Raw genomic sequence first — 24,837 nt, forward strand, 5'->3', positions numbered from 1 at the left:
CAGGTAGCTTTTGTGAAACTGTCTCTTGACAGTATTTTTTCTCTTTTCTGTTGGTGGTAGGTAGTCTTCACTGGTGCTTTGTTGTTATTTGCTCTTGACAATAAAACAATCCGTTGTCCCACTGATGGCTTTCTCCAGTCGGGGCTTTTGATGTGTGGCACACTTAAAATTCCCATGCACCAACGGCGACAAATAGGTTCCCCTTAAAAGTTTTTTAAATTAAATTAAATTACATTGAGGATGGCGACTTCAGGGACACTCTGGCTTGGGTTAGACAACTATGTAGTGAATGATTCCGGCCAGAAAATCGGTTTTGAGAGGATACTTTAATCTCCAAATGCAGGAAGTTTACAACACTGACAGTAAGTGTGTGGGTCTGAAAAGTAACAAATGGAAAAATATCATTAAACTCAATTCTTACTAAATATACATTTACAGTTTTTAAATCATTACATCCACACTTACTCCTTTAAACAAGTCTAATAAACAACTCTCCATTCACGATAAGATCACACATGGTAGAAGTTACTAAGAGAGCTAATTAATATCACCTCAACAGAGATCATCTGTGCTAGCACATTTCGTGCACATCTCGCACTTAAATAACAAAGCAACCTGGAAAAAACACAAAAGTAGGCATGTTAAAGCCTCAGTGTGTAAAAATGATGAATAACAGTGATATCAGCGGTCAAATCCTCCCGTCGGGTAAGTGACGGTGGCCTCGTAGGACAAAAAGCCTTGCGCAGACAGCAGAGTTTTTCAAGTTTTTCAGTAGTATCTAGCAACGAGGTGAATATTTATTTACGAATCTAAACCATGTTACGATATGTTATAGCTTACCAGTGAGATATAGGTTATCTGTGAGATATACGTTAGGAGTGTTTTATTTCTAATTGTTTTGGTAACATGAGCATTAGCACGGTTATTTTAGCATTACTGTGCTAATGCTCATGTTTTGGTAACACAAACATTAGCACAGTAATGCTAAAATAACACGTTTTATGTGATAGTCACGGCACAGTGTGGCAAATATAGGTTGGTACGATTATAATATATGCGTTTCCAGAGTGTTCTTCCACAGGACACAGGGAGATGAGGAAGAGGGAGAGGGAGAGGAGGAAGACCAGGGAGAGGAAGGGGGCGAGGGGGTAACGTTAGAGGTGGTGCAGGAACGGCCAGGCGAAGAGGTGTGTCTCGGCTACCCGGAGGGAAGAGGAGGAGGAGAGGGTGGCAGCCTTCGCAGCAGCGCAAGAGGAATCAACAGATTAGGCTGTAGGTTAGGCTAACTATTTAACTGTAGCTCTGGGATAATGTTAGCCAAGGCTAGGATAGCGTTAGCGCGTAAACATAGCCATCACTCGAACTTAGACGAGAAGGAAAAGTAGTTGCAAACATGAAGCCAAAATGATTTTAAAATATCAGATTGAATTACCTGTCTAGCAGAAAGCAGGCAACCTCCGCATCCCTTGTGAAATCCTTCTCCTTCAGGAGTTCTTTCCACCTGGAATAAGCAACAATATTCACTCGCATTTTGTCCCTTCCTCGCTTATCTGATCTTTTTCTTTTATTTGGTAGCGTGGTTTCCCTCTTACAGGGCAAAACATATGTGTGGTCCTCCATTTAAAGTGCGACAGAATCATAAAAGTACAAAGCAGGTTCACGCAGAAGCCCCCCGGATTGAGCTTCACCTTCTCTGTCTCCAGTGACGGCAAGTTCTAGGTAAATGCGAAAGGCGAAGCGCGTATATCCCTTTCGGCCACTGTATTCAAATATGGCTACGCAAGAGGGCAGCCTCCAGCTTACCGCGCCTTGCCTGTGTGTATATATAGAGAAATCATTCTAAGCCTATGAGAAAGCTTCCATTTGTATGTGAATTGCATTACACTTTAGTAAATATATATTTATAAAAGCGATAGTTGATATTTGCTAATAAACAACCACGTAAATTACACATTGTAACTTTAAATTAAACTTACTTTACAGGTAGAGAAACATGGGTGGATTCTCACCTTAATCACCTACGGGAGAAGGAAAAAGGCATTAATTGCCTGTACTAAACTTAATTGCGATGCTGTCACTGCTGAATTGCTGCTGTTAAAGCTTGTGCTGGCGGTGCACACGTCTGCGTGCTGATTGGCGAGTACATCCTCAGGCGAGGGTACACTAAGGGCTTTCGCACACTACATTTTTTAGCTAGAGTTTGCTTCATAATTTGGAAATAGGTGTGCACAACATACTGATACAGTTAATTAAAATTCATTAACAACTTTTTGTGTAGGCCCAGTTAAATATTGCAATGATAATAATAATATTAATGATAATAATAATGTGTGGTTATTACAAAATCCCACATCACACCTGGATTGGCATCTCGTGCCAGAGCACACCATTTGAGAACCACTGCTTTAGTGCTTTCACATCAGAACTTAATTATTGATTTTTACCCTTTTATTTCTACCATTTTTTACCATCTGAATACATGTTGCTAGGTTATGAATTAGATTTAATTAAAAGGAAATCACTGGTAGTCAGTGAGGATTTATAAAATGTTTCAACCAATACACCATAAGCTCTATATGTTTACTAATATGCTGACAATATAAAATTTGTGAAATTTTAAATTAAAGTTTGTATTGTATTGTTTGTATTTCAGCAGTCATGGAAAACTGCACAGAGGAGCAGCGAGATGAGATAAACGAGGAGGAGTCGGGACTAACGGAGGAGAAAAAACACAATAACCTCAAAGGTACGCACCAAACCTCATTCAAAATTTAGCGCGTCATAGCGGAAGGAAAAGGCACTGTTATGACAGCTTCAAATTTCGTGATACAGTGATTAACGGAGTGATGGAGGAGGCAGCAAGTGGAGGAGAGAAGCTACAGAACGGAGACAGAGGAGGAGGAGGAGGAGGAGGAGGAGGAATCATGGGAGCTGAAGGGGGAGGTGACCTGTCCTCCATCAACGCCATGATGTCAGCAGTGATGTCAGCAGCAGGGACCATCAATGGCGGAGGAGATGGCGAAGGAGAGAGTGCAGTCACCTCAGCCAACTCCTCCGCCGGGCCTTCCCCTAGGTGACTGCACACAATTTAAAGGAACATACCACTGTTTAGAATAAAATATGTGTTTCTATGAATGAAGTCATCAGAAATATATAAAATGATGCCATGACGATTCCTGACACTTTCTTCTTCTCTGCTTAAAGCCCCTCCCCCAGCAAGTCACTTACGGCGCCTATGAGAGCCCCACCCAGCCGCAACGCACGACGCAACCACGTAGGAACACACACAAACACACACGGATTCCACATTTCCTCCCCTTGTTTTTTCTCCTTGTTTCCTGTCCTCTACTTGTCCTCTCTCCTCTTCTTGTTTGTCATTCTTTCCTTGTCTCCTATCCTCTTCCTTTTCCTTGTCTGTGTTTTCTTTCTTCTTCTCGTCTTCTCTCCGCACCTTGTGACCTTTTTTGTCCTTGTTTTCTGTTCTGTCCTAGTCTCCTCTCCTGTCCTTGTTTGCCATTTTCTTCTTGTCTTCTCTCCTTGTTTCTTCTCCTTGTTTCCTTTTCTTGTCCCTTCATCTAGTTTTGTCTCCTTATTTCCTCTGCTCTCCTTGTCTGCGCTCCTTTATTGTCCCTTCCTTTTGTCCCCTTTCCTTGTTTCCTCTCCTTGTTTCTTCTTCTTTTTTCCTCTCCTTCTCTCCTCCCTTTGTTTAATTTCTTTGTTTTCACTTCTCCTTGTTTACCCTTATCTTCTTGCTCTCTCTTTGTCGTCTGCTCTCCTTGTCCACTCTCCTCTCCTGTCGTCTCCTCTCCCATCCCGTCTATTCTCTTTGTTTCCTCGTCTTATATTCTTGTCTTCCTGTGACTCCTTGTTGTCTTCTCTCCTCTCCTTGCTATTTCTCCTTGTTTTCACTTCTTGTTTCCTCTCCTTGTCTCCTAGCTTCTCTTTGTTCCCTTCCCTCTATTTTCCTCTGCTAACCTTGTCTCCTCTCCCTCTTTCCTTTAGTTTCTTCTTTTTGTATCCTCTCCTTGTATTCTATCCTTTGTGTGCCTCCTCTCCTCTCTCCATTACTGGCTCATCATTGTGATACATTCTCCTCTGTCATTTCCCATCATGCATCGTGGCATTCCATGCCGCGTCATCACCTCCTGTGGTTGAAACAGGAAAAGGGAAGTGCTGTTTCCCTGGCTGCATGAGCGGACGTGTGTGTGTGTGTGTGTGTGTGTGTGTCTCAGGTCTGCAGTGACTCAGGTGGTTTTTAGCATCATGTGATGTGTCAGCTGACTTCAGGTCAAACTGAGGCTGATTATTGTCAACAGGACAATATTGCTAGTCCGTCTCTTGACACTGTTTGTCTTCCTGTCTGTGTCTATCAGCTCTAAGCCAATTGGTTCCTACTAAAGAGGCAAATCTGTAAAAACACAATATTTAATGTTTAAAACAGCTGCTCATTGTGGTTTTATAATCAAACAAAGAGGAGGAAATAGTGACTTTGTTTGGGACTATTTTGAGCAGCGGATTAATCCACGTTCGGTGCTCTAGTGAGTATTTGTGAGTCTTGATGTGTTTTGGCACATAGGAAGAACGTATATGTTGACAGACTCAGTTTATACTCTTTCATGTGTGTATGTATATATATATATATATATATATATATATATACACACACACACACATATGTGTTTTTTTTTCCAGGACACCAAAGATGACAGCTCAGCTTTTATTTGTCCACTGTGTGACAAGAACTGTCAAACACAACACCAGCTCACCATGCACATCAGACAGGTAAATTCTTATTGGAGTACTACCAGTACTGCATATGAGGAGTCAAAAAATAATACAGTAGGACACTGAGAGAAGCAACATTTTCTGGTTAAGTAAAGATTGATATACTTCTCTTGCTACTGAAACTTCTGTTGTTGTTACTTATGCTACTACTTCTAGCACTGCTTGCATTATTATTATTTGTAGTAGTAGTAAGTGGCAGTGACGGGCTGTACATAAGTTCATAGTATATAGAGAATACCTAAACAACAGAATAGGTCATTTGTCAGTGACTCCCAAAAAAGACATTAATAACCGCTGGAGAGTGCCAGTGACATGTACTCATAGAACTGGAGTTACATCCAGTAACTACTATTGAACGTTGTGAAATGGTTATAGTTTGGTCAAGTTTAGAAAAGATCATGGTTTGGGCTGAAGTTACATTGTAACTGGATCTTTGGGGCCAATACCGATGTTTGGGAGTAAAAAAAATTGTTATCGATATATTGACCTACAAAGACATTATATAAACATGCAAAAACATATGTTTTGTATTTGTGACAAAGATACATAATGAAGGCAGGAAATTTTACAGTTAAACAATAAACTAACTTGTAAATTATCCCAAGCATCTTTTTCTGCATTATGTTCTGTAAAGAAAAAGGTTTCACATGTCTGCATACTGGACAACATATACACCCATACCAGTATATCTGTGATAGGCTAATATCAGCCAGTTTTGGTTGAAATAACTATGTTTGTCAGGCCACTTGTTTTTTTTTTGTTTGTTTGTTTGTTTGTTTGTTTTTTACACAAATTAACTTTCGTTAAATTTTTTATTGGGGGCAAATGCACATGTTCCAAATATTGAGAAGGACATGTCCTCTGTCTGAAATCAACGTTATGTGCACGTGACATAAATTAAGTACATTACGCAAGATAAAATAAGTCATTGTTGAGTTTTGGTTTCACGCAGGACACAAACGGCAGTCTTCTGGATTAAAGTCCTGGTTGATTTAATTCATCCATCCAACCAGACCTCCGTACCACATCACCTTACTTCCTACTTTGTCCCTGTCATAATTACCACGAATCTAGACACTAGAGGTCACCACCTAACAAAAAACATAAATGTGGATCGTAGTAAGCTATCTGTACTTAAACAATCTGTAGGGATGTATTTTTGGGGAAGATAGTCTGATAAGTAAATCAGAAGTGCTATTACTGCCATGGCTGCCAGTAGTATTAGCACAGCTTCTTGTGCCTTGTGTAGTAGTAGTTGGTGTAATTATTTATGCACCTTTGTCTCTGCAGCACAACGCCGACACCGGAGCGACAGACCACTCCTGCAGCATCTGTGGGAAGTGCCTGAGCTCAGCGTCATCGCTAGACAGACACATGTTGGTCCACAGTGGGGAGAGGCCCTACAAATGTAACATCTGTGGACAGACCTTCACCACCAATGGGAACATGCACAGGTACACACACACACACACACACACACACACTAACGTTGGGCAGAGGAAGTTAGCGTTTAACCCACTCCCCAGTCAACCATGATGGGAGCACAAAATGGTCATAAGTGTGTGTGAGTGTGTGTTTGTGGTGGGGGGTTACTCAGGAAGTGGAAAGAAGACATTAAACCATCCATCCCCATCACACACACACACACACACACACACACACACACACACACACACAGAACAACGCCCAGTCTTTTATCAGTAAAGTCCAGCCTCCACCGTCACATTCAACGGTCCCTCCAGAAGTATGTTTTTGTGTGCCATATATTAATTCATGTCTGACCTTCACTGACCGATTGAATTGGTGACACTAATCTTGGATGTCCACCTTGAAACTGTGAGGATGGTATAGATCTTCTGTGCTGCCTAGGGAAGATGTGTGTGAAGCATCCATGTTTTTACAGACATGGATGTAAACTGTCAGAGAAACTTGATAGGTTTGCGGAGGCATACAAAATTCTAGCTGTTTTTGATGTTAATAGAAACATAGCTATGGAGGACAGAAAATGACTGCAGTATGCATACATAAATAAATGAATACAGAAATAAAAAATGTAGGTGAATAAAAATGTAGAAATAGATTTAAAGCATTTATCTGTTTAATGATCAACTGTTACGAGTTTATTTCAGCATTTATTGATTTTCTTAAAATCTTTATTTCAGCATTTATTTTTTGTACTATTTATTATACACTTATTTATACATGCATTTATTTTTCTCTATTTATTTATGTATACATTTATTTTATTTTTTTCTGTAGCTATTTTTATATATATATACATACATATATATATATATATATATATACACATTTTTTTATTTTACTCTATTAATGTCTGTTTTTATTTATACATTTATTCATACTTTTATTTTGTACATTTTTAAATTGTTCTGTATTTATTTCCTGTGTAAAATGTGTACATTATTATTATTTATTTGTATTAATTTATTTGTAAGTAATTTTCTGTCCTTCATACCCGACAACTAACAAGCAACAGAAAGACATAGAAAGAAAGATTATTTTGGGAGTCTTTGGGGGTCTCTGAATCTGTGGGGGAGGTTAAATTCCACAGCACCTCGGAAAATTAGTGTCAAAACAAAACAGAAGTCACTTTTGACTGCCAGCCTCTGATGTATTCTTTTGATCTACCAGCTCTGGTTTGTACAGAAAGTCAGAAGTTTTAAAGACCCATGCTGCTGTTTGCAAGTTTTTGCTCCAAAACTACAAATTATATATATATACTAATAGTTTTGTATGCAGTTTTACTACTTTTCCCCTTTAGTTTTAGGGAACAACTGACTGTGAATGGTGTACAGTTAAATTAGCAGACTGTTAATCCACTGCAGTGCCTTGGAGTGATACTAAAGCTTTGACCGAAATGTCTCAAGAGCTTGCTGGGGTTTTAAAGGGGTTAATTGAAACCTGTGTAGAGGTAGAAGTACACGTACATGTGCGAAACATTGGTGAGTTTGTCTGTGATGACTGTGAGTGTTAATGAAACATGTGGCATGTTGATGTTTGTTTGGATGTTTTGTGCTTCTTCAGACTCACTCTCTTCTCTCTCAGTGGTGGTGATGGTATGAGAGGCTGTGGGCAGGGAGGAATGACTGTAGGCTGAGACACAGACAGTCTGAAATCTGTTAGATGTCACAGCAATTTTACTCAATTATTTTTTCCTCTGTTTGTTTTTGTGCTTGTGGTTTTTTTGGGCAGCGAGAGCTCCTGTTTCCTGTCTGTTAAAGAGGTCATTAGAAGGAACTGAGGGGAAAATACTCTCTGGCTTCAGAATCAAGATATCAACTTGACTTAAAGGAATACTTCACTCTTCTAAATGATCAATTTTGTATCAGTTACTCACCATGTGTTGTTGAATTTGTGAAGAAAACTTTCTTTTTTGTCGCAACCAAAAACAGATCATAGGCAACTGCAAAACTACATCAAAACATCCACAAACTCTCAAATAACCTGTTCGTTTTATCCTTACTGATGCCCTCTAACAATCACTAGAATACCATCAGATTGATGTTGAGTCATACCAAAGTATGAATAAAATTTGTCTTTAAAAGACGACAGCTATCGTAACATGGTGTTGGATTCTCCCCACTCCTTTTTGAAGAATATTGAGGGTTATCTCTTGTTTCTCTGCAGAACATACAACAGTAATATCAGTTTCCCCAGACTGCTGAAACAGCTTAGGTGCACGGCGTGTGCTTAGCCTCACCTTTTACAGATCACCGTCGTTCAACAGAGTGGATGCTCACAGCATTATAGTTCTAGTTATCATCCTTGGTGTGGACACTTTAAAAAACAGCTGAAGACCCACCTGTTTCTTTTCTTTTCTTAGTTTTACTTCATTATTGTTATCTCTCATTCCTGTATTTCTTTTGTATTTTGTCCCTTTTATTGTGAGGTGGTTCGTGACGTCTAGACCAACTAGGGAAGGAAAACCTGCTTTTTTTTTTTGGTTCTATCTGAGAACCAACTTTGGGATTCTGAACCAATTTATTTGGTTCTAATCTATGGAATGGTTCAAAATATGGTGAGGGAAGCTGAACAGAACCGGTTCCATGTTGGTGGTAAAGGGGTATTGTGATGGTGGTGAGGGGCCAACAGTCAGCTGTTTGACATGCCAAAGGAGTGTCTCCATGAGACACGAGCTAAGACAGCAGCATCAGCTAATGTTGAGCATTGAAACATCTCAACTCTGTTGTCAAACCCATTAATAACCGTGAGGTAAAATTAGCTGTGTGATGCTACCAGTTAGCGGGATTATACTTGTGCGCCATCTCTATGCAGAGCCTACGCCATAGCCTACGTACATGGCTTATGCCATTGTGAGCATTTATACTTGTGCAGTGGTGTGTCTGTGTCACTTTGCAGTCACACCTTCAAAACACTAGTTGGCGGGGTTTCTGTGAAGTGCTGTTGAGTTGAGTTGATTCAGAACACACCCAAAACACACATTTCCAACACCAGTACAGAAATTGGCTTCACTATAACTGGCAGCATTCACAGACAAAGCATTTGTCTTTTGCTGGACACATTTTTCCCACAAATACAACATGCTAATATTATTAGCAAAAGCCTATTGCATTTTACATTGTATAAATTAGCCTAGCGGCTAGCAGACTTTTCCTCTACTCATATGAAGCCAGCGACAACAGCAACATTTAACAAAGTTAACATCACAAAATTTGGTTCCATTACAACTCACAAGCTTCACAGACAAAACAACTGTCTGTGTGTGTGTATTTCGGGCCTGTGTGTTGAATATGTATATGACAAACGGAGTGAAAACATTGAATTTCCCCCTTGGGGATTAATAAATTATAATAAATTAAATTAAAAATTATCTGGTTTAATTATTTGTAAGAAACAGAAATAACTAGGACTCAAAGAAGAGAGGACAGAAACACTACAGTTTCTTTTTGCAAATGAAAATGATTAATGGTTTGCTTGAAGATTTGTGAGATGAATGAATACAGAGACCCCCAGTCTCAGTCAGAGGATCAGGGCAGCTGCAGCTCCACGTCCTGAGCTCACCTGCTGCAGCTTTGACTCTAAACTAAAAGTTATCAGTCTGGTTTCGTTACTCTGTGTTGTAGCATGACTCCCTTGCCCTCTGCTCAAAGACAGAGTGAACTCACACTGAGGGAATAACTCCTATCAGCACCCTGGAGACATAATTTTCTTAGAATCCTGTAACTTTTACAAAAACAGAGAGAAAAGAAACAGATGAAGCTGCACCTTTTTTATTTGATACTAATTTACAATGCACACTACAAAAACAGAGGGAGGAAAACAGGAAACTTGTCGAGCTGCTTTTTTTTTACCTCACAGGCTGCTGTAGGAAAATAAAGAGAAGGCCTGTGTGGATGGAGACTGGAAAAGAGAAGGAGAGGGAGGAGGGAGGGAGAGAGGAGGGAGTGGAGGAATCCATTTTGCAGCAGAGCATCCTTTGAAATGTGAAACACGAGATTTTCCTACTCGACTGTCTTCAAACGGGGAGGGAGGGGGAGAAAGGAACAATAAGAAAGACAGAGATGAGAGTTAGATGGAGGCGATGGGTGGAAACAGTCATGTGATGAATTCACATCCTGCTTTGGCAAAATGTGGAATGTTTTGTTGCCAATTAAGGCAACAAATATCATCAGGAGAATAAAATTCTGTTGCTTTCAAAAGTGTGAATCCATGTAGCAGCAGAGCATCCCTGAAACATGAAACTAGTTTTTCTAGTTTTTGGCCTGTAGAAGGAGGCGCACTCACAGAGAGCTGATGGTGCTTTTTTCCATTCAAATAACTTCATTCAAAAACGACAAAACTGTGTGAAAGCAGGGTCAGAGCAAACTGTTGTGGAGCTCTTTTAAACAATCTGTTAGATTTAAGTTTATTTGTTAAACCACAAATATCCAGTGCATTTTCCCAGGCTTATGCAGATGCTAGATGTCAAACCAGGCATCATTTTTGATTGCCAGAGCAGGACAGAAAAATTAGATGAGGCCGTCAGAGAATACTGGAGACAGTAACGATGGGCACTGCCATCCAAAGTTAAAATGTTCAAACTTTTTGCCATCCTCTGGCAATCTGGACAATTACTGGACATTACCTACCAGCATAATAACCTAAAATAATAGACATGAAATCATTCTATTTAATACATTTTATTCTGTTTTTAGTAAACAATATGACATCACTGTTGTAACATATTGTCATGCATGTTGCATTTCACCATCCTGCTGTTCCTGCTGGATTGTTTTTGTTTTTCCGGTGCTGCTCAGAAGGTGTAGTCTATTTGCCATTTGCATGATTCCATGTGAGTGCAGCGTTATTACCACAAATCAATACTAAACACAACGTCTCTCTCTGAGGGCTTTAGGGTCTCAGTCAGCCTTGGAGGAAGTGAAGAAAACAGCTTCCAACCAGTTCTGGATTTTAAAGCCACATACAGATGTTGATATCTTAGAAAATTACAAAATATCCAATAATTAAGTAAAGGCAGATTTTAACATAAAAACACAACATAAACACGTTTTTGATCTGTTAGATCTGAGTGGGACATTTAATGTGTACTAAAGAAGTTGTCAGTGCTTTCTGATTGACAAACCGTTTATAAATTACCGCAAACCTCTGCATTTCTGCTAGGGATGATAACAATAAATCGACGATTGATTAATCAGTCATTAAGAATTTGATCGAACATGTAAAATTGAATCAATTGATCAGAATCAGTCAATCAAAATATGTTGCTGTGAGCGCTGAATAAGGCAAAAAACACATTTGTTACTGTTTGGTACAAGTAAAGTTTTTGTTTTTTTTTAAATCACAATTAATTGATTAATTGATCATTAATTTTTGCACATCATCCTACAAAACATTGCAAGAACTCACTAAATAAATGTCAGCAAGTAATGTTTATTGAAAACAGCCTTTAGGGAAATGCATGAAATAATAATTTGAAGTATTAAGTTTGACTGATAAGCATTTTGGGTGCCAACTACTTGCAGTAGTGATGTTGATTCAACTAGTAGACTACCACACATAAGTACAAAAAACCCAGGCTAGAAATGTAAATTATTTGCAGGTAAATATGTCTGTTTTGTTTTTATTAGATGATCAGTTGGAAACCAAAAAGTCCAGTTTTTCAAATTTAATTTTGATAGAAAAAATGTCTGGTAGTAAGAAAAAAGAAACATTTTAACACAAGACAGTAGTTTGATCATGCCCTAACTTTTTAATGTTTGGATGATTTTCTAAGAAGAAAAATATCAAATGAGATGAAACGATAGTGACAGTGTTCTGTTGACAAGACAGTAAAATGTCATGGGATGTAAACAATAATCTGTAATCTTACAATGGAAGATTTAGAAATATTGAAAACACTATCCAAAAATTCACCGTCATCCGAGACTTAAATTACGTGCAGGGATCATTGAGCTATGTGCCTATGTGACATTAGTATAGAGTATTTCTTGCTGTTTATTTGGATGATGATAATACTACTCTGAGCATGTCACATAAAACACTATAAAGTGATGCCAGACTGTTTCCGCTACTGGAGTAAAGGATGGAAAAGTAGTTAATGACTAATGAGGTCGATCTGACCGAAATGTTGCATTCATAATAACGGGAGTCAATTAACAGTGTGTGGATTATTTTACTAATAAAATACCTGCTTTATCCTAGTTCTCGTCACACAGGTGTCTCATGTTATTCTGAGCTGCAGTGATGAATCAGTGTGAAAGTAGCAGCACTGTCAGCATCACTGTGAACTAATGTAACTTAATCATTTCAAATAGTGCTAAAATTTAAAGTTGTAGTGTAAAGTTTAGCGTATAAACAATCTCTGTTTGTTAGAAGCTCTGTCTTAAAACCAGTGGAAATAAAGCCCTGGTAATATTTAATGATTCTTCTGACCTATAACAACATATAGGCTGCTCTTTTTCACCTGTCACTCCAGACTTTCTTTCATGGATACTTTTTTCTTCAGTGATCTGATTGGTCAGATTTCAGGAAATTGACAGGTTGTGTCCTGATACCCTGAAGTTAACCATTCGTAGTACTGAAAACCGAGTTAACTCCAAATCCTGCTTCATAGTACATGCCTCAGGTTTTGTGAGACCAAAAACAAAAATAGACTACTGTTTGAGGCTAAAATTGATCCCTCTATTGATCATCACATCATTTTCATATGTATAAAAAATGTACAAGTTATTGAGAAGTTCATTTTTCCAGAAGACAAAACCAGACAGAGGGAGAGAAGAGGAAGAAGTGAAGCACAGATGGAGAGCAGCAGCATCACATGAGTCCTCCTCTCTTGGCCCTCTTGTTGTGAGGCCGTTGGGCCCGGTTGCCATGGCAGGCATCCCATTAGCCTATTATGGGCTGGCAGCGGTGTGCTGAGTTGGGATTGGCTCTCAGAGGTTGCTGCATGTGTGAGCTGAGCAGGGAGGAAGAGGAGAGAAGAGGGGCTGCTCTTATTCTTCCCTTTTTCCTTCCTTCCCTCCATCCTCACTTCCTCTGAAGGAGAGTTCTCCTTCCCCTCTTCCTCTTTGTCTTCTTCTTCTTCCTCCCTTCCTCCAGAGATATTAAATGTTTGTTGTTAGACACAGAAACATGTGTCAGGGTGATAAGGTGACTCAACAGCACCCATGTGGTGATGTAGAAGAACTGCAGGCAGAGCAGTCAGACAGGATCACACTGGTACATTGTGTTACTGTTTGTACTGTTTGTACTACTGTGAGTACTACTACTGTTTAGTAGTACTTTCTGTCTTTTAAAGGGGCCACGAGTCAGACAGATTTCTCAAACCCTTGTGAAGTCTATCTTATTCCAGCATGCTGAATATTTTTGGAATATTTTGTGAGGGGGTTTGCAGCAGGTAGTATTTGAGCTCAGTACTCATTGTTTTGGCGTATCACTAAAGTACACATGTTGAACACACACTGCACATGGAGTGGCATGAGTGGATGCCTCCTTGAAAGTTACTCCAGTCATAAAAATACTGCTACTGCTAGTAGTGCTGCTGTCACTGCTATTAGTACTACAACTGGGAGTAGAATTAGAAATAAAAGTGCTACTTCCACTCCACTGCTGCTCTTCTTTCAATACTGTTGTACTCATGCTACTTTTATTGCTACAGCTACAAGGACTACTGCTAATCACACTGTTAATCATAATTGCAGCTGCAGGGCTACTTGTATCACTACTACTACTACCATTATTAGTTCTGGAGGTATTGCAGATGGAAGTACCTCTTTTCTTTCTATGAAATATGTATTGCTTGTTCACAGTCCCAACAAATAAAACTATAAATATAAGTGTACTCTGCTGTGTTACTTTAACAGGTACTAAAATACACACCACACAAACACTGGGGGTCAGAGAAAGCTACTGGAGTCATGAAAATACTACTAGTAATGGTACTGTTACAAGTTATGCCGCAGTCACTGCTGCCTCTCTTTCACTACTGTATAAAACTGCAGTGTTTTGGTGCACATTTATCTTGGGGTGTGTGTGTGTGTGTGTGTGTGTGTGTGTGTGTACTCTGATATGTTGAGTTGAGCAGCTGTTGGCGACTCAAACGTCTCACACTCTGCTGACTCGGTGCGTTTCCTGTTCTTTGATTGGTCAGTTCGGGGGGTCACAGTACAATTTGGGTTCAGAAGACTTTGCTCTCTGTCGTTGTCCCGCCTTCTCCTCCTCCTTCACTGACCTGATTGGTTAATAAACAACTTCCTGTCCGGTGGTCTCAGATCTGCTGACTCTGTCAGGACCTCTTATGGGCGTCCAGCCCGCTGCCTGTTGGGTCCTATTATTAGATGATAACATCCACCCCCTCCTCCTCCGCTCCTGCTCCATCACCTCTTTTATCCTTTCTCTCTTCTCTCCTTGTTTCCTTGTCTACCCTCCTTTCCTATGTCTTCCTTCCTTTCCTCTCTCCTTGTTGCCTCCTCCTTTCTGCTTTATTTTCCATCTGTCCTTTGCTCTCTTCTCTCCTCTTTCCTCTGTTTATTCTCCTTTCCTTTCTTATTTCATCCCCACTCTTCCTTTTCTTCCCCTTTTCCTCTACTCTCTCAACTTCTCTCCTCTCTCAACTCCTCTCCTCTTAGTTCTGGTCTTTTTATCTCCTCTTGTTTCTGTTTCTTCTCTCCTGCTTTCCTTTTTTTTATTTCCTTTTTTATTTTTTTCCTCTCGACTCTTTCTCAGCTCATATTTTGTTTCCTTTTTCCTTTCCCCCACTATTCCTTTTTTGCCTCTCTCTCCTCGTTCCTCTTGTCCCATTTTTTCTTCATCTTAAATTGTTGTCTTATCTCCTTGTTTCTTTTTATCTTTTCCTCTGCCACTCTTCTTGTCTTGCTCTCCTTCCTGATTTCCTTTTCTTCAGCTTCTCTCCTTTGTGTCTCGACTTTCTCCTTTCCTTGTTTCAGCTCCTGTCTTGTTTTCTTCCCCTTCTCCTCTTCTCATTTCCTCTCCTCATCTCTAATTTCTTCTGATCTTCTCCTTCATCTGATCGTCTCCTTCATCTCATGTCGTTATTTCCTCCTTTTCTACTGAATTCCTCCTCTTTTCCTCCTCTCTGCTCTCATTTTCTTTTCTCATCTCGTCTTTAGTTTCCTTTTTCTTTCCCCTTCTCTCCTTTATTTCCTCTCTGCTTTCCTCTTGTCCCCTCTTCTCTCCTCTCAGCTTGTTGTCTCCTTTCATCTCTCCTGTCTGTTTCCCCTACTTTTTCCTTTCCTTCCTCTCATTTTCTTGTTTCCCCTCCTTATCTCCTTTCACTTCCTTTACTGTGGGTCCTTGCATCCTCTCCTTTTTGCTTATTTTCTTTCCTCTCCTCCCCTCTTCTCTCCTCAACAACTTGTTTTGTTTCCTTGTCTCCTCTCCCTGTTTATTCTCCTGTCCTCATTTCCTCCCCTCTCACCCTTTTTCTGTGCATTCCTTCCTTTACTGTCCGCTTTCTCACCTCTCCTTATTTTCTCCTCTTCTGTCCCTTTAAATTCTTGTCTTGTCTCTTTGTTTCCTTTACTCTTTTTCTCTCCTCATCTCATCCTCTCTTCTTTCCTTTCCTGTCCCTCTCTTCTCTCCTTGTCTGCTTTCTCTTCATCCTCTTCTCTTTGAACTTCTGTAAACTGACACTGTTGCTGCCGCCACATGCTATAGCACTAGCTGGATGACCTTTACACACACACACACACACACACACACACACTGCCAACAACCTGCACACTTTCTCACACTTATAGTAACACTTAAACTAAAAAGCACACTCTCACAAATACATGATCGTCACATTTACACACACACACGTCTTTAAATGACCATCTGACCTTTGAGACACAGCTGAGGGAGAAACTGAACCAAAGGAGGAGAAAAGAGGATATCTCCATCCTCCTATTCTTCTTCAACAGTCGTCATCTTTCAGCTGTCATGATCAAAAACAAACAACACCAAAAAAAGTAAAGTTGTCATTATAATCAAAAACAACAAAAAACATTAACTTCAGCCGTAATTACAACCTTGATAAATAAAATCATCAAATTTCGTTGCCATTATAAAAATAATTAAAAAAAAATTATAGAAATCTTCCCTTATTTAAAAAAAAAAAATAAAAATAAAAGAACAAAAACCACCACAATTTATTCATTAAAATTGTTTTAATTTGAATAAGAGATGGTGGACAATGATTAGGATGTCATCTTTTTTATCACTGTATTTTTAACAAAACAACAGACATGATTATGTTTTTGTGCATCTCTCACAGTCTCTCTCTGTTTGAGGACTGTTCTTGTTTACTTTCTGAACATGATGCTCAAGAAATCTGGAAAAAAACATTAGAAAGGTTCCAGTAACAAGCTAAGTTGTGTCTTTCTGCATTAACTGATGTTGTCACGGCAACAAGAGAGAGACAACTTCCTGCTGTGACTTCAGGGCTTCCTCATCTCTCCGCTGGCCATATAAGGCTGCCACAGTGCCGCATGTAATTATGTGATAATTGCTCATACTTAAACATCATTATTGTGTGTGTGTGTGTGTGTGTGTGTGCGTGCGTGTGCGCGTGCGCGTGCACTGTATCCCGCCGCATTCCCAGCTGATTAAGTTGGATTAGGGAATACTGTTGGTGGAGATTAAAGCAGCGAACATGTTTCACCATCAGTTGAGGAGCCGGTCTGATCTGAAACACCATCAGTCCCTGCACTCACACTCCCAGAATCCCGTGCTTCCTATCCATAAACCCTGGTAGTTTTACCTTCCCATTAACAACAGACACACCTGTCTTGATTTCTGGGAACAACATCATGATCTTTTCCTCTCTGCCCTTAATTTTAATTCAGTGTAACTAAAGCATTTGCAGCCTGTAATTTAATACTCAGACTTGCTTTAATTATTAATAATTTAATAGAGGTTTTAGTGGTTTTTTAACACATTTAAATCTGTTGTGATTTATTAACTAAAAAGTCTCAGTTTCACCTGCTAGAGTCAAAATCAATTTTAAGAGTTCTTGTAGAGTTGTACAGTGTAGATAGATTAAGAAATTAAGATTTTTTTTTTCCTGTTTTATAAATAAAATGAGTTGTGTACAAAAGACTAGGTGCTCTCATGTCCAGGGGTGGAAAGTTACTAAGTACATTTACTTTAGTATTGTACTTGAGTACCATTTTGAGGCACTACATCTCAGAGGAAAATATAGTACTTTTTACTGTGTTTTTATCTGATAACTTTTGAGACTGACCTCTGACCCTTCATCTCTCTCAGACATATGAAGATCCATGAAAAGGACCCAGCCAGCGGTATGCTCCCCGTCAGCCCCCCCTCCCCCACCAAACGTCGCCGTCCATCCGTTAAGAGGAGGCAGGGTCCGGAAGAGGAGAATGGAGAGGAGCCGCCCAGCAAGAAGGTAGAAACACACACTGAAAACATTCCGGGCGTCATCAGCCCACTGTAGAGAAAATAATGATGTTAACGTGTGTGTGTTCAGGTGGTGGAGGACGCGGCGGCGGAGGAGTCGGCGGCGACGCTTCGTGGAGTTGAAGAGGAGCTGCTGCCCTGTCCAATCTGCTTCAAGACCTGCAGCTCCAGACTGGAGCTGGACACACACATGGACACACACCCTGACACTGCACTGAGGTACACACACGCACACACAGTTCTTACGACCATAATTTATTTATTTGATCATTGTTTTTACTGACTTTTGTTTACTTAACTTGTGGGAGACTTAAGGAAGAGGAGTAGGATATAGAAAAGATGGAGGGAGAGATGAAGTAGAGAAAAAAATGATTGAGGGTTGGTTTAAACAAGATGGATGGATGGATAACAAGAAAAATAGGGAGGAAGGCTGATTAGTCACCAGATGTGCAAGAGCGATAGAGAAACAGCTGACTTAATAAGTGACAGAGAGGAGGAGAGGTTTCAGGGTGTGCCTGGCCAGGCCTTATTGCCATGAAGAACAGATAAAAAGAAAGGAAAGAAAGAATAGAAAGAGACAAATGAAGGAAAGAATGGCAAGAAAGAAAGGAAATAAAGGCAGGAAGGAAGAAAGAAAGAATAGAAAGAGAGAAAAGATGGATGGAAGGAAGGAAAGAGCAGAGAGGAATGTAAGGAAGAATAGAATAGAAAGAGACAAAGGAAGGGAAGAACAGAAAAAAAGAAAAGGAAGGAAGGAAAGAAAAATGAGAAAGAAAGAAAGGTGGAAAGAATCAAAGGAATGAAGGAAATAAAGAAAGATGTAGGACTGAAGCATAAAGTTTGTCTGTGAGGAAAAAAAGAAACAAAAAACTGAAGGAGAGAGAAAGAGAGCAGTAGGCTGAGCTCGTTATGGAGGAAGGCAGGAATATTTAGCTGTAAATCCTCACTAATCAGTCTGTAAGAGGATCTCAACTGTAGGGGGAGAGATGGAGGGATGGAGAGAGAGATGGAGGGAGGGATGAGGAGGGAGAGAGATGGAGGGATGAAGGGAGAGAGATGGAGGGATCGAGAACTGTGAAGAGCCATATGTATTGAAGTCTCATTAAGATTATCAGACCTCCATATCTCTGCTACTTGTTAGAGGTTCCAGGCTACTTACTTACTTACTTAGCTGCTTTTAGTTTTAAATGTCAGTATTTTAGATTTTAGTTTTAAATGTCAGTAGACCAAAAATTCAGCATTAGAGACGGCAAAGTCTGATTTCAAGTAAACTACCAACCATTCTTTGACTCTTTCTCCTTAAAAACATGAGCTTTTCTCTGTTTCATATAAGCATAAATGTGTATGTTTGGTTTGGACATTTGGCTAGACAGAACAAGACATTTGAAGACGTCTCCTTGGAATACTTGGAAACTGTGGTGGACGTTTTCAATGTTTTTAACTTTAACTTAAAAACAAAAAAATAATAACTTTAAACCTTCCTGCAGGCGACTTCCATCATTTCAACATAGTTCTGCTTCCCATCTTGATGTCTTATGTCTACCAACTTTTCAAGCGATTTCACTGTTGTAGACAAATTTCCAGTGTCGAATAAAATCATGACAGCTGTGACGCACTCCCATGATCACAATTGCTTGGTGTAAGGTGGTCATAAGACTCTGTCTGAGCTGTCTAAAGTCAGCCTTTTTTTGTCTTGATGTTCTGATAAAATCAAACATGTTTATTATCTTAAGATTTTAGTCTTGACTCATGCAAATACTGAAGTTCAGTGATGTGAGCATTGTTAACAACAACAACCAGGTAGACAGTAAACATTGAGGGACTCAGGGAGGAGCAACAAGTCTCGTGAACAAGATAATTTGTATCTGATCCACCAACCAGCACTTATTTTAATGAAAAAATCTTAATGTTTTAAAGAGTTCATCTCTCACTCTCACAGTCTCCACTAAAATAGTACAGCAAACCAACAGAGGCTGGTAGCAAGTAGAAGCGACCAAATACAAAATGTAAATTCTGTACATAACTACAGTTTATCTTGTTGGATTATATTGATGCCAAATTGACAAGAATACTGCCAATACTGACATATGAAGCCTTTTATCTTATGTTCGTAGAGTTTTTGTGGAGATGTAAGAAATTGTTAATATATTTCCTAAAAGGAATTTGGTGTAATTATTCCACCAGGAGCAGGATGGGAAATAATCTTAAAAGGAATCTAGCTGTAGTCTTGTCAATAGTGACCCTGTAGGTTCCACAGTCTTTATAAAATCTGATAGTATGAAACTGAAAACTCACATTATCTTAAGATGTGAGAGGGTATTACACTTAAGTCTTTAAAAGACTTTTTCAAGTCCTCAAGTATATGGAAGGTGTTAGTTGCAGGTTAACTGGCTGAATGATCAGCATCAGACACTGATGGACACACACACTCAGAGGGTAATTCTCTGGACCTGAGCCAACCTCTGTGGGATTATCCTGCACTCACACACTGGTGTGACACTTAAAAAGCACACTCTCATAAACACACATATGCAGGCAGACGCGCTCTGTACACAACACACACATGAGTGTGAAGACAGGGAGAAGGAGGAGTGATGGAGACCGAGAAAGAGGAAGGTGGAGGGAGTTCAACACGTGCTGGTCCACATATGGTCCACAGTGTGTGTGTGTGTGTGTGCGTGCGTGCGCGCGTGCGTGAGTGTGTGTGTGAGGATTACACACACACACACACACACACACACAGAGGATGTGATAAGAGTGTGTGACTGTGGCAGACACTGAGCAGCTGTCCTCTCAGCGATTAACAGGAGCAGGACCAGCACTGTCACCAGGGGTTATCTCACACACACACACACACACACACACACTCACACTACACATGTATTTCTACACATGTGAGGACCCTCATTGACACAACATCATATTTCATCTAATTAAAACATCTTAAATTCGAAATTTAAAGGGATAGTTCAGTTTTTTTTAAGTGGGGTAGTGTGAGGTTCTCATTCATAGTCAGTGTATTAACTACAGTAGATGTCAGTCCACACGCCCCCAGTTTGAAGAAGCAGGCAGGAGTCCGACATAGAAGTGAAGCAGTGTACTGCTGTGGAGGGGGTCAACACCAAAATGTGTTGTAGCTACCTAAAAAAAGTCCCACAATGATAAAGGTAGGTATCAGTTTATATGTATGCTATATTTAGAATATTTTCGCTGCTTCCCCGTGCTGTCAGACAGTGATTTCCACAGGAAAAATGAAGCTGTTACATCGCTCTCTTCAAAGCCAGACTCTACTGGGGTAAACAGTATTTTAATTTAACTTGCTAGACAGGAGCTGCTCGTCTACCACTGTCTTGAACAGTTAGTTAGTCTGTGTTATTGTGTGATTTTGGTGTAACGATAACACAAACTAACTAATCAAAGCAGTGGTTGACCAGCAGCTCTTGTGATCAGCAAACTAAAATTACTGTTTATCTCAATGGAGTCTGGGGGCTTTGATGAGGGCTTAGATGGGGAACTGAAGCCATTAATTGCTTCCCTGTCATACATAATACTTTTTGCTGTTTAGCTTCTGTGTTGTACTCCGCTTCTTCAAATAGGGGGGCATGTTGACTGACATCTACTGTATGTAATACACTGACTATGAATATACACTCCATACAGCACCACTTCAAATAATCTAACCTATCCCTTTAAGGTCAAGGCCCTGTCTACACGCATTTACTACTGTCTGCAATATTTTTCCCTTCTTCATTAAAAAAAGATCTGTCTACACAACCATTGTACAAAATATCTCCATCCACACTACAAAGCAACTCCAGAGGCTCCCCCTTCTCACAAAGGTAGTAAAGTATACAGTTTACCTTTTTCAAAACAGGGGTATGTGAATGAAAAAAGTTTTGTTTGGGCACAAAACTCTACATCATGTCAGTACTAGAAAAGTTTCTAATGACACTCAGCTTTGTCAGTGTTTCAAACAAAACAAGACACAAACTTCATACACCATGGTTTGTTGTATTTTGTAACGTCGGTGTTGGTGACAGCTGTTCTTTGCCGATCATATTTTTGGTGTCTCCGTGCTACGTTGAATAATTCTGCTGTTCATGAACTACACTCTCCACTCTCAGACAAATAAATCCTTCAATGTAAGTTCCCTGGTTGTGTGTTTGTAGGTGTGATCTCTGCTGCCTGTCCTTCCGAACTCACCGTGGTTTGCTGCGTCACAATGCGGGGGTTCACAAGATTCTCCCCCAGGACCCCAATGGCCGCCCCTTCATCCAGAACAACCCCTCCATCCCCACCGGCTTCAATGACCTGGCCTTCATAGACTTCTCCTGCAAGAAGTTTGCTCACATCGCACAGGTATTGACACACGCCCCTGACTAGACATCAAACTCTTAGAGAGAAATCATATCAAGTCATCAGTTTTTAGGGTCAGTATTCAATCATCTCTTTCCCTCTAGGTGTGGTGTGAGACAAACCTTCGCCGCTGTATCAGTAAGTTCCATCGTTTTGTCTGTGATTGCTGCGACAAGGCGTTCCCCCTTCGCTCAGCCCTGGATCTCCATAAAACCACCTTCCATCCCGACAAACCCACCACCACTGACACACAGGTAATGGAGGCAGAGATGGAGGAGGGAGCTGCACAAAACGGCGTTGAGAACGACAGTCCGGATGTTGAGAAAGAAGTCCTGCCCTTGGAGCAGGCCAGCTTCTTAGAGGTGCTGGGGCTTCAGCACATTTCTACGGTAAGCTATATTTTTAATTATCACAGTGGCTTACAAATCCCTTTATTGACCGCATACAGGGGAGTAGCGTCTTCACACTACCACTTCTGTCACTTTACATGTGAATGATATTTTGTAATCTGCTCCAAACTACTGTTGAGTACTAAAATACTAAACTACCATATAAAGTACAGTTAAAACAAAGTTAAATAAAGTAGCTACTGTTGTATAATAAAGTTAAATATAGTACTGTTATTAATAAATGAAACTACAGTAATAATTAAGTTAAATAAAATAGCTATAGTGAAGGAATTTTGCTGTATAGAAACCCCCATCCTCAGTCAGCTAAAAGTATTATGACACAGCTTTGCTTAAGGTCATGGTCAGGTCTGCAGCAGGCCTTGAGGTCAGGCTTTCTACTGCTGTTGCTGCCATAGTCTCCCAAGTCTGATGGAGGGAGCACAGCTGCCTAGATAAGGGGGCACTGGCTGGCTCCCTCACTATAATACCCAAGGTTAGAGAAAGAAAGGTTGCCCTGTGCTCCGGATTCAGCAGACTTACTGTCTCTTCCTAGATATGTGTGTGACTGGTAAGACAGGAGAGGTGATTTAGGAGCGAGCAAGGTGAGCATATTTGGTTGTCTAACATCAACAGGCAATAGGATCTTCACACACTTATAGATTGATACACAATACCCTTATTTGGGAACATGTAGTGACTCTCGGGAAAACTGTTGGGGTAAAATACAAGGTCGAGACGGGGACACCCTCAGACTCTCTGGGTGGCGCACACTGTTACACTCTATACGTTCAACTGTGATTCTCCTCAGTCAAGCCTTCCTTAAATACTGTGTGTAATCCATCTAAGTCTCCTGCGGTCTTCTTCAGCTACTGAACCATCAGCTCCTGCAGTTTCTCTTCATCAGTACTGTTGTAATAAAGTTAAATAAAGCTCTGTTACAATAAAATTAAATATAGTAGTTATATGATAAAGTTAAAGTACTGTTATGATAAAGTTAAATATGGTAATGTTTCAAGAAAGAGCTTTTATTATAAAGGTAATTAAAGTACTCTTAAAATCAAGTAACTACTGTTATATTTTAAAGTTAAATAAAGCTCTCTTATGATAAAATAAAACAAAGTACTGTGTGTCCAATGGGTCAGAAAACCAACGCATTGAATTTATAACAATAGAAGAGAAAAAACAAACAAAAACCAGTAAAAAATTCATGTTTTAGAAGCTGGAATTTGGAATTGAGAATTTTGGCAAAATTGCAGGCCTGGAGCTGTCCTCTGATGGAGTCTGTCTTTATTTTTTAGGTGAAGTCTGGTCCCACAGACGATGAGATCCATCAGGCCCACCTGGACAGCATCAAGGTGATCCACGTGGAGCCGCCATCCTCCAGCCTTCCCCAGGAGCCGGCCTCAGCCTACCTGTCTGGAGGTCTGGGGCTGCCCCTCAGCCTGGGTGTGGGCGGTCTAGCCGCCCTCAGCATCCCACTGCTGGAAGCCTCGGGCTCTGCCTCCGCCCTGCAGGGCCTCTCCCAAAGAGGCAACCTGAGCCTGCTCTCCCTGCAGTCCTTCCAGACTGGCTTCCTTCTGCAGCCTGACGGGGGCGCTGCAGCAGCCAGTGCGGCATCATCGGGGGTCAAACCCGGAGAGGCAGCTGGAGCCGGGATCATGGAGCTGGCGGACATCCAGCAGATTCTCAAAGTGGCAAGTGCGGCACCGAATCAGATGGGACTGACTCTCCCACCTCTGGCCAAAGCTCCAGGATTTGCTGGAGGTCAAGGTGGGTGTAGGCGGGTGCTGGATGTTACTGTGTTTGTCAGTCAATAAATCAGTCCGATCAATTGATCTATGGCTAAGCCACGCCCCCCTCCTCTCTCTTGGACAAAATATCAACATTCAGTGACCAGCACTATGGCAGGTGAACTCCCAGCAAACAAGGTGATATGATGAACAACGCAGCTAGGAGCTAACGTTAGGCTAACTTTAGCTAACGTTAGCTAGAGATGTTAAAGATAACTTTATATTTCTTTCCAGCAAAGTGACAATATGTTGCCTCAAACACAATGTTGACTTACCTTAAAACAGATGTAGACATCCTTGTTAATCTTATTCACATTGAGTTGATGTTGTGGTCTACTGCAAAACTTTATCCAAAGGAGACACTTTTCTTGGTTGAGATGTGGTTTAGGAAAGGATAAAAAATATACCCCATCACCCAGTCTCTCAGGATACCTTGTGTCGGAGTTGCATGTACCCCATGCACACCGTTTGACCATTTTTAAACTTGCATGCATTTCAATGGATGTCCAGGCAGAGAATGTCCGAGTGTATGGGAATGGCTATAGGCACTGTGATTGGCTCATCGCGTTTGAGGGCGGGGCTTAGCCATAGGTCAATTAGTTTCTGGAAGACTC

At 40.4% G+C, this 24,837-nt stretch overlaps 1 protein-coding gene across 4 annotated transcripts in view; it reads left to right on the plus strand.

The window, feature by feature from the left end:
• rreb1a (ras responsive element binding protein 1a) overlaps nt 1-24,837 on the plus strand; it is a 98,558-nt gene that overhangs the window by 57,230 nt on the left and 16,491 nt on the right. For 2 of the 4 annotated variants that reach the window (XM_033638962.2, XM_033638960.2), the window contains 10 exons: nt 2,654-2,746; nt 2,833-3,073; nt 3,205-3,274; nt 4,693-4,782; nt 6,076-6,239; nt 17,536-17,677; nt 17,759-17,907; nt 21,858-22,047; nt 22,149-22,433; nt 23,732-24,203. In XM_033638962.2, the coding sequence (XP_033494853.2) occupies nt 2,659-2,746; nt 2,833-3,073; nt 3,205-3,274; nt 4,693-4,782; nt 6,076-6,239; nt 17,536-17,677; nt 17,759-17,907; nt 21,858-22,047; nt 22,149-22,433; nt 23,732-24,203 (1,891 nt within the window). In that variant the 5' untranslated portion in view covers nt 2,654-2,658. The remainder of the gene's footprint in view (nt 1-2,653; nt 2,747-2,832; nt 3,074-3,204; nt 3,275-4,692; nt 4,783-6,075; nt 6,240-17,535; nt 17,678-17,758; nt 17,908-21,857; nt 22,048-22,148; nt 22,434-23,731; nt 24,204-24,837) is intronic. The other 2 variants (XM_033638963.2, XM_033638961.2) reach the window with 1 other exon arrangement.

The sequence above is a fragment of the Epinephelus lanceolatus genome, chromosome 20, assembly GCF_041903045.1.
Source record: "Epinephelus lanceolatus isolate andai-2023 chromosome 20, ASM4190304v1, whole genome shotgun sequence".
In the NCBI taxonomy this organism is placed as follows: Eukaryota; Metazoa; Chordata; class Actinopteri; order Perciformes; family Serranidae; genus Epinephelus; species Epinephelus lanceolatus.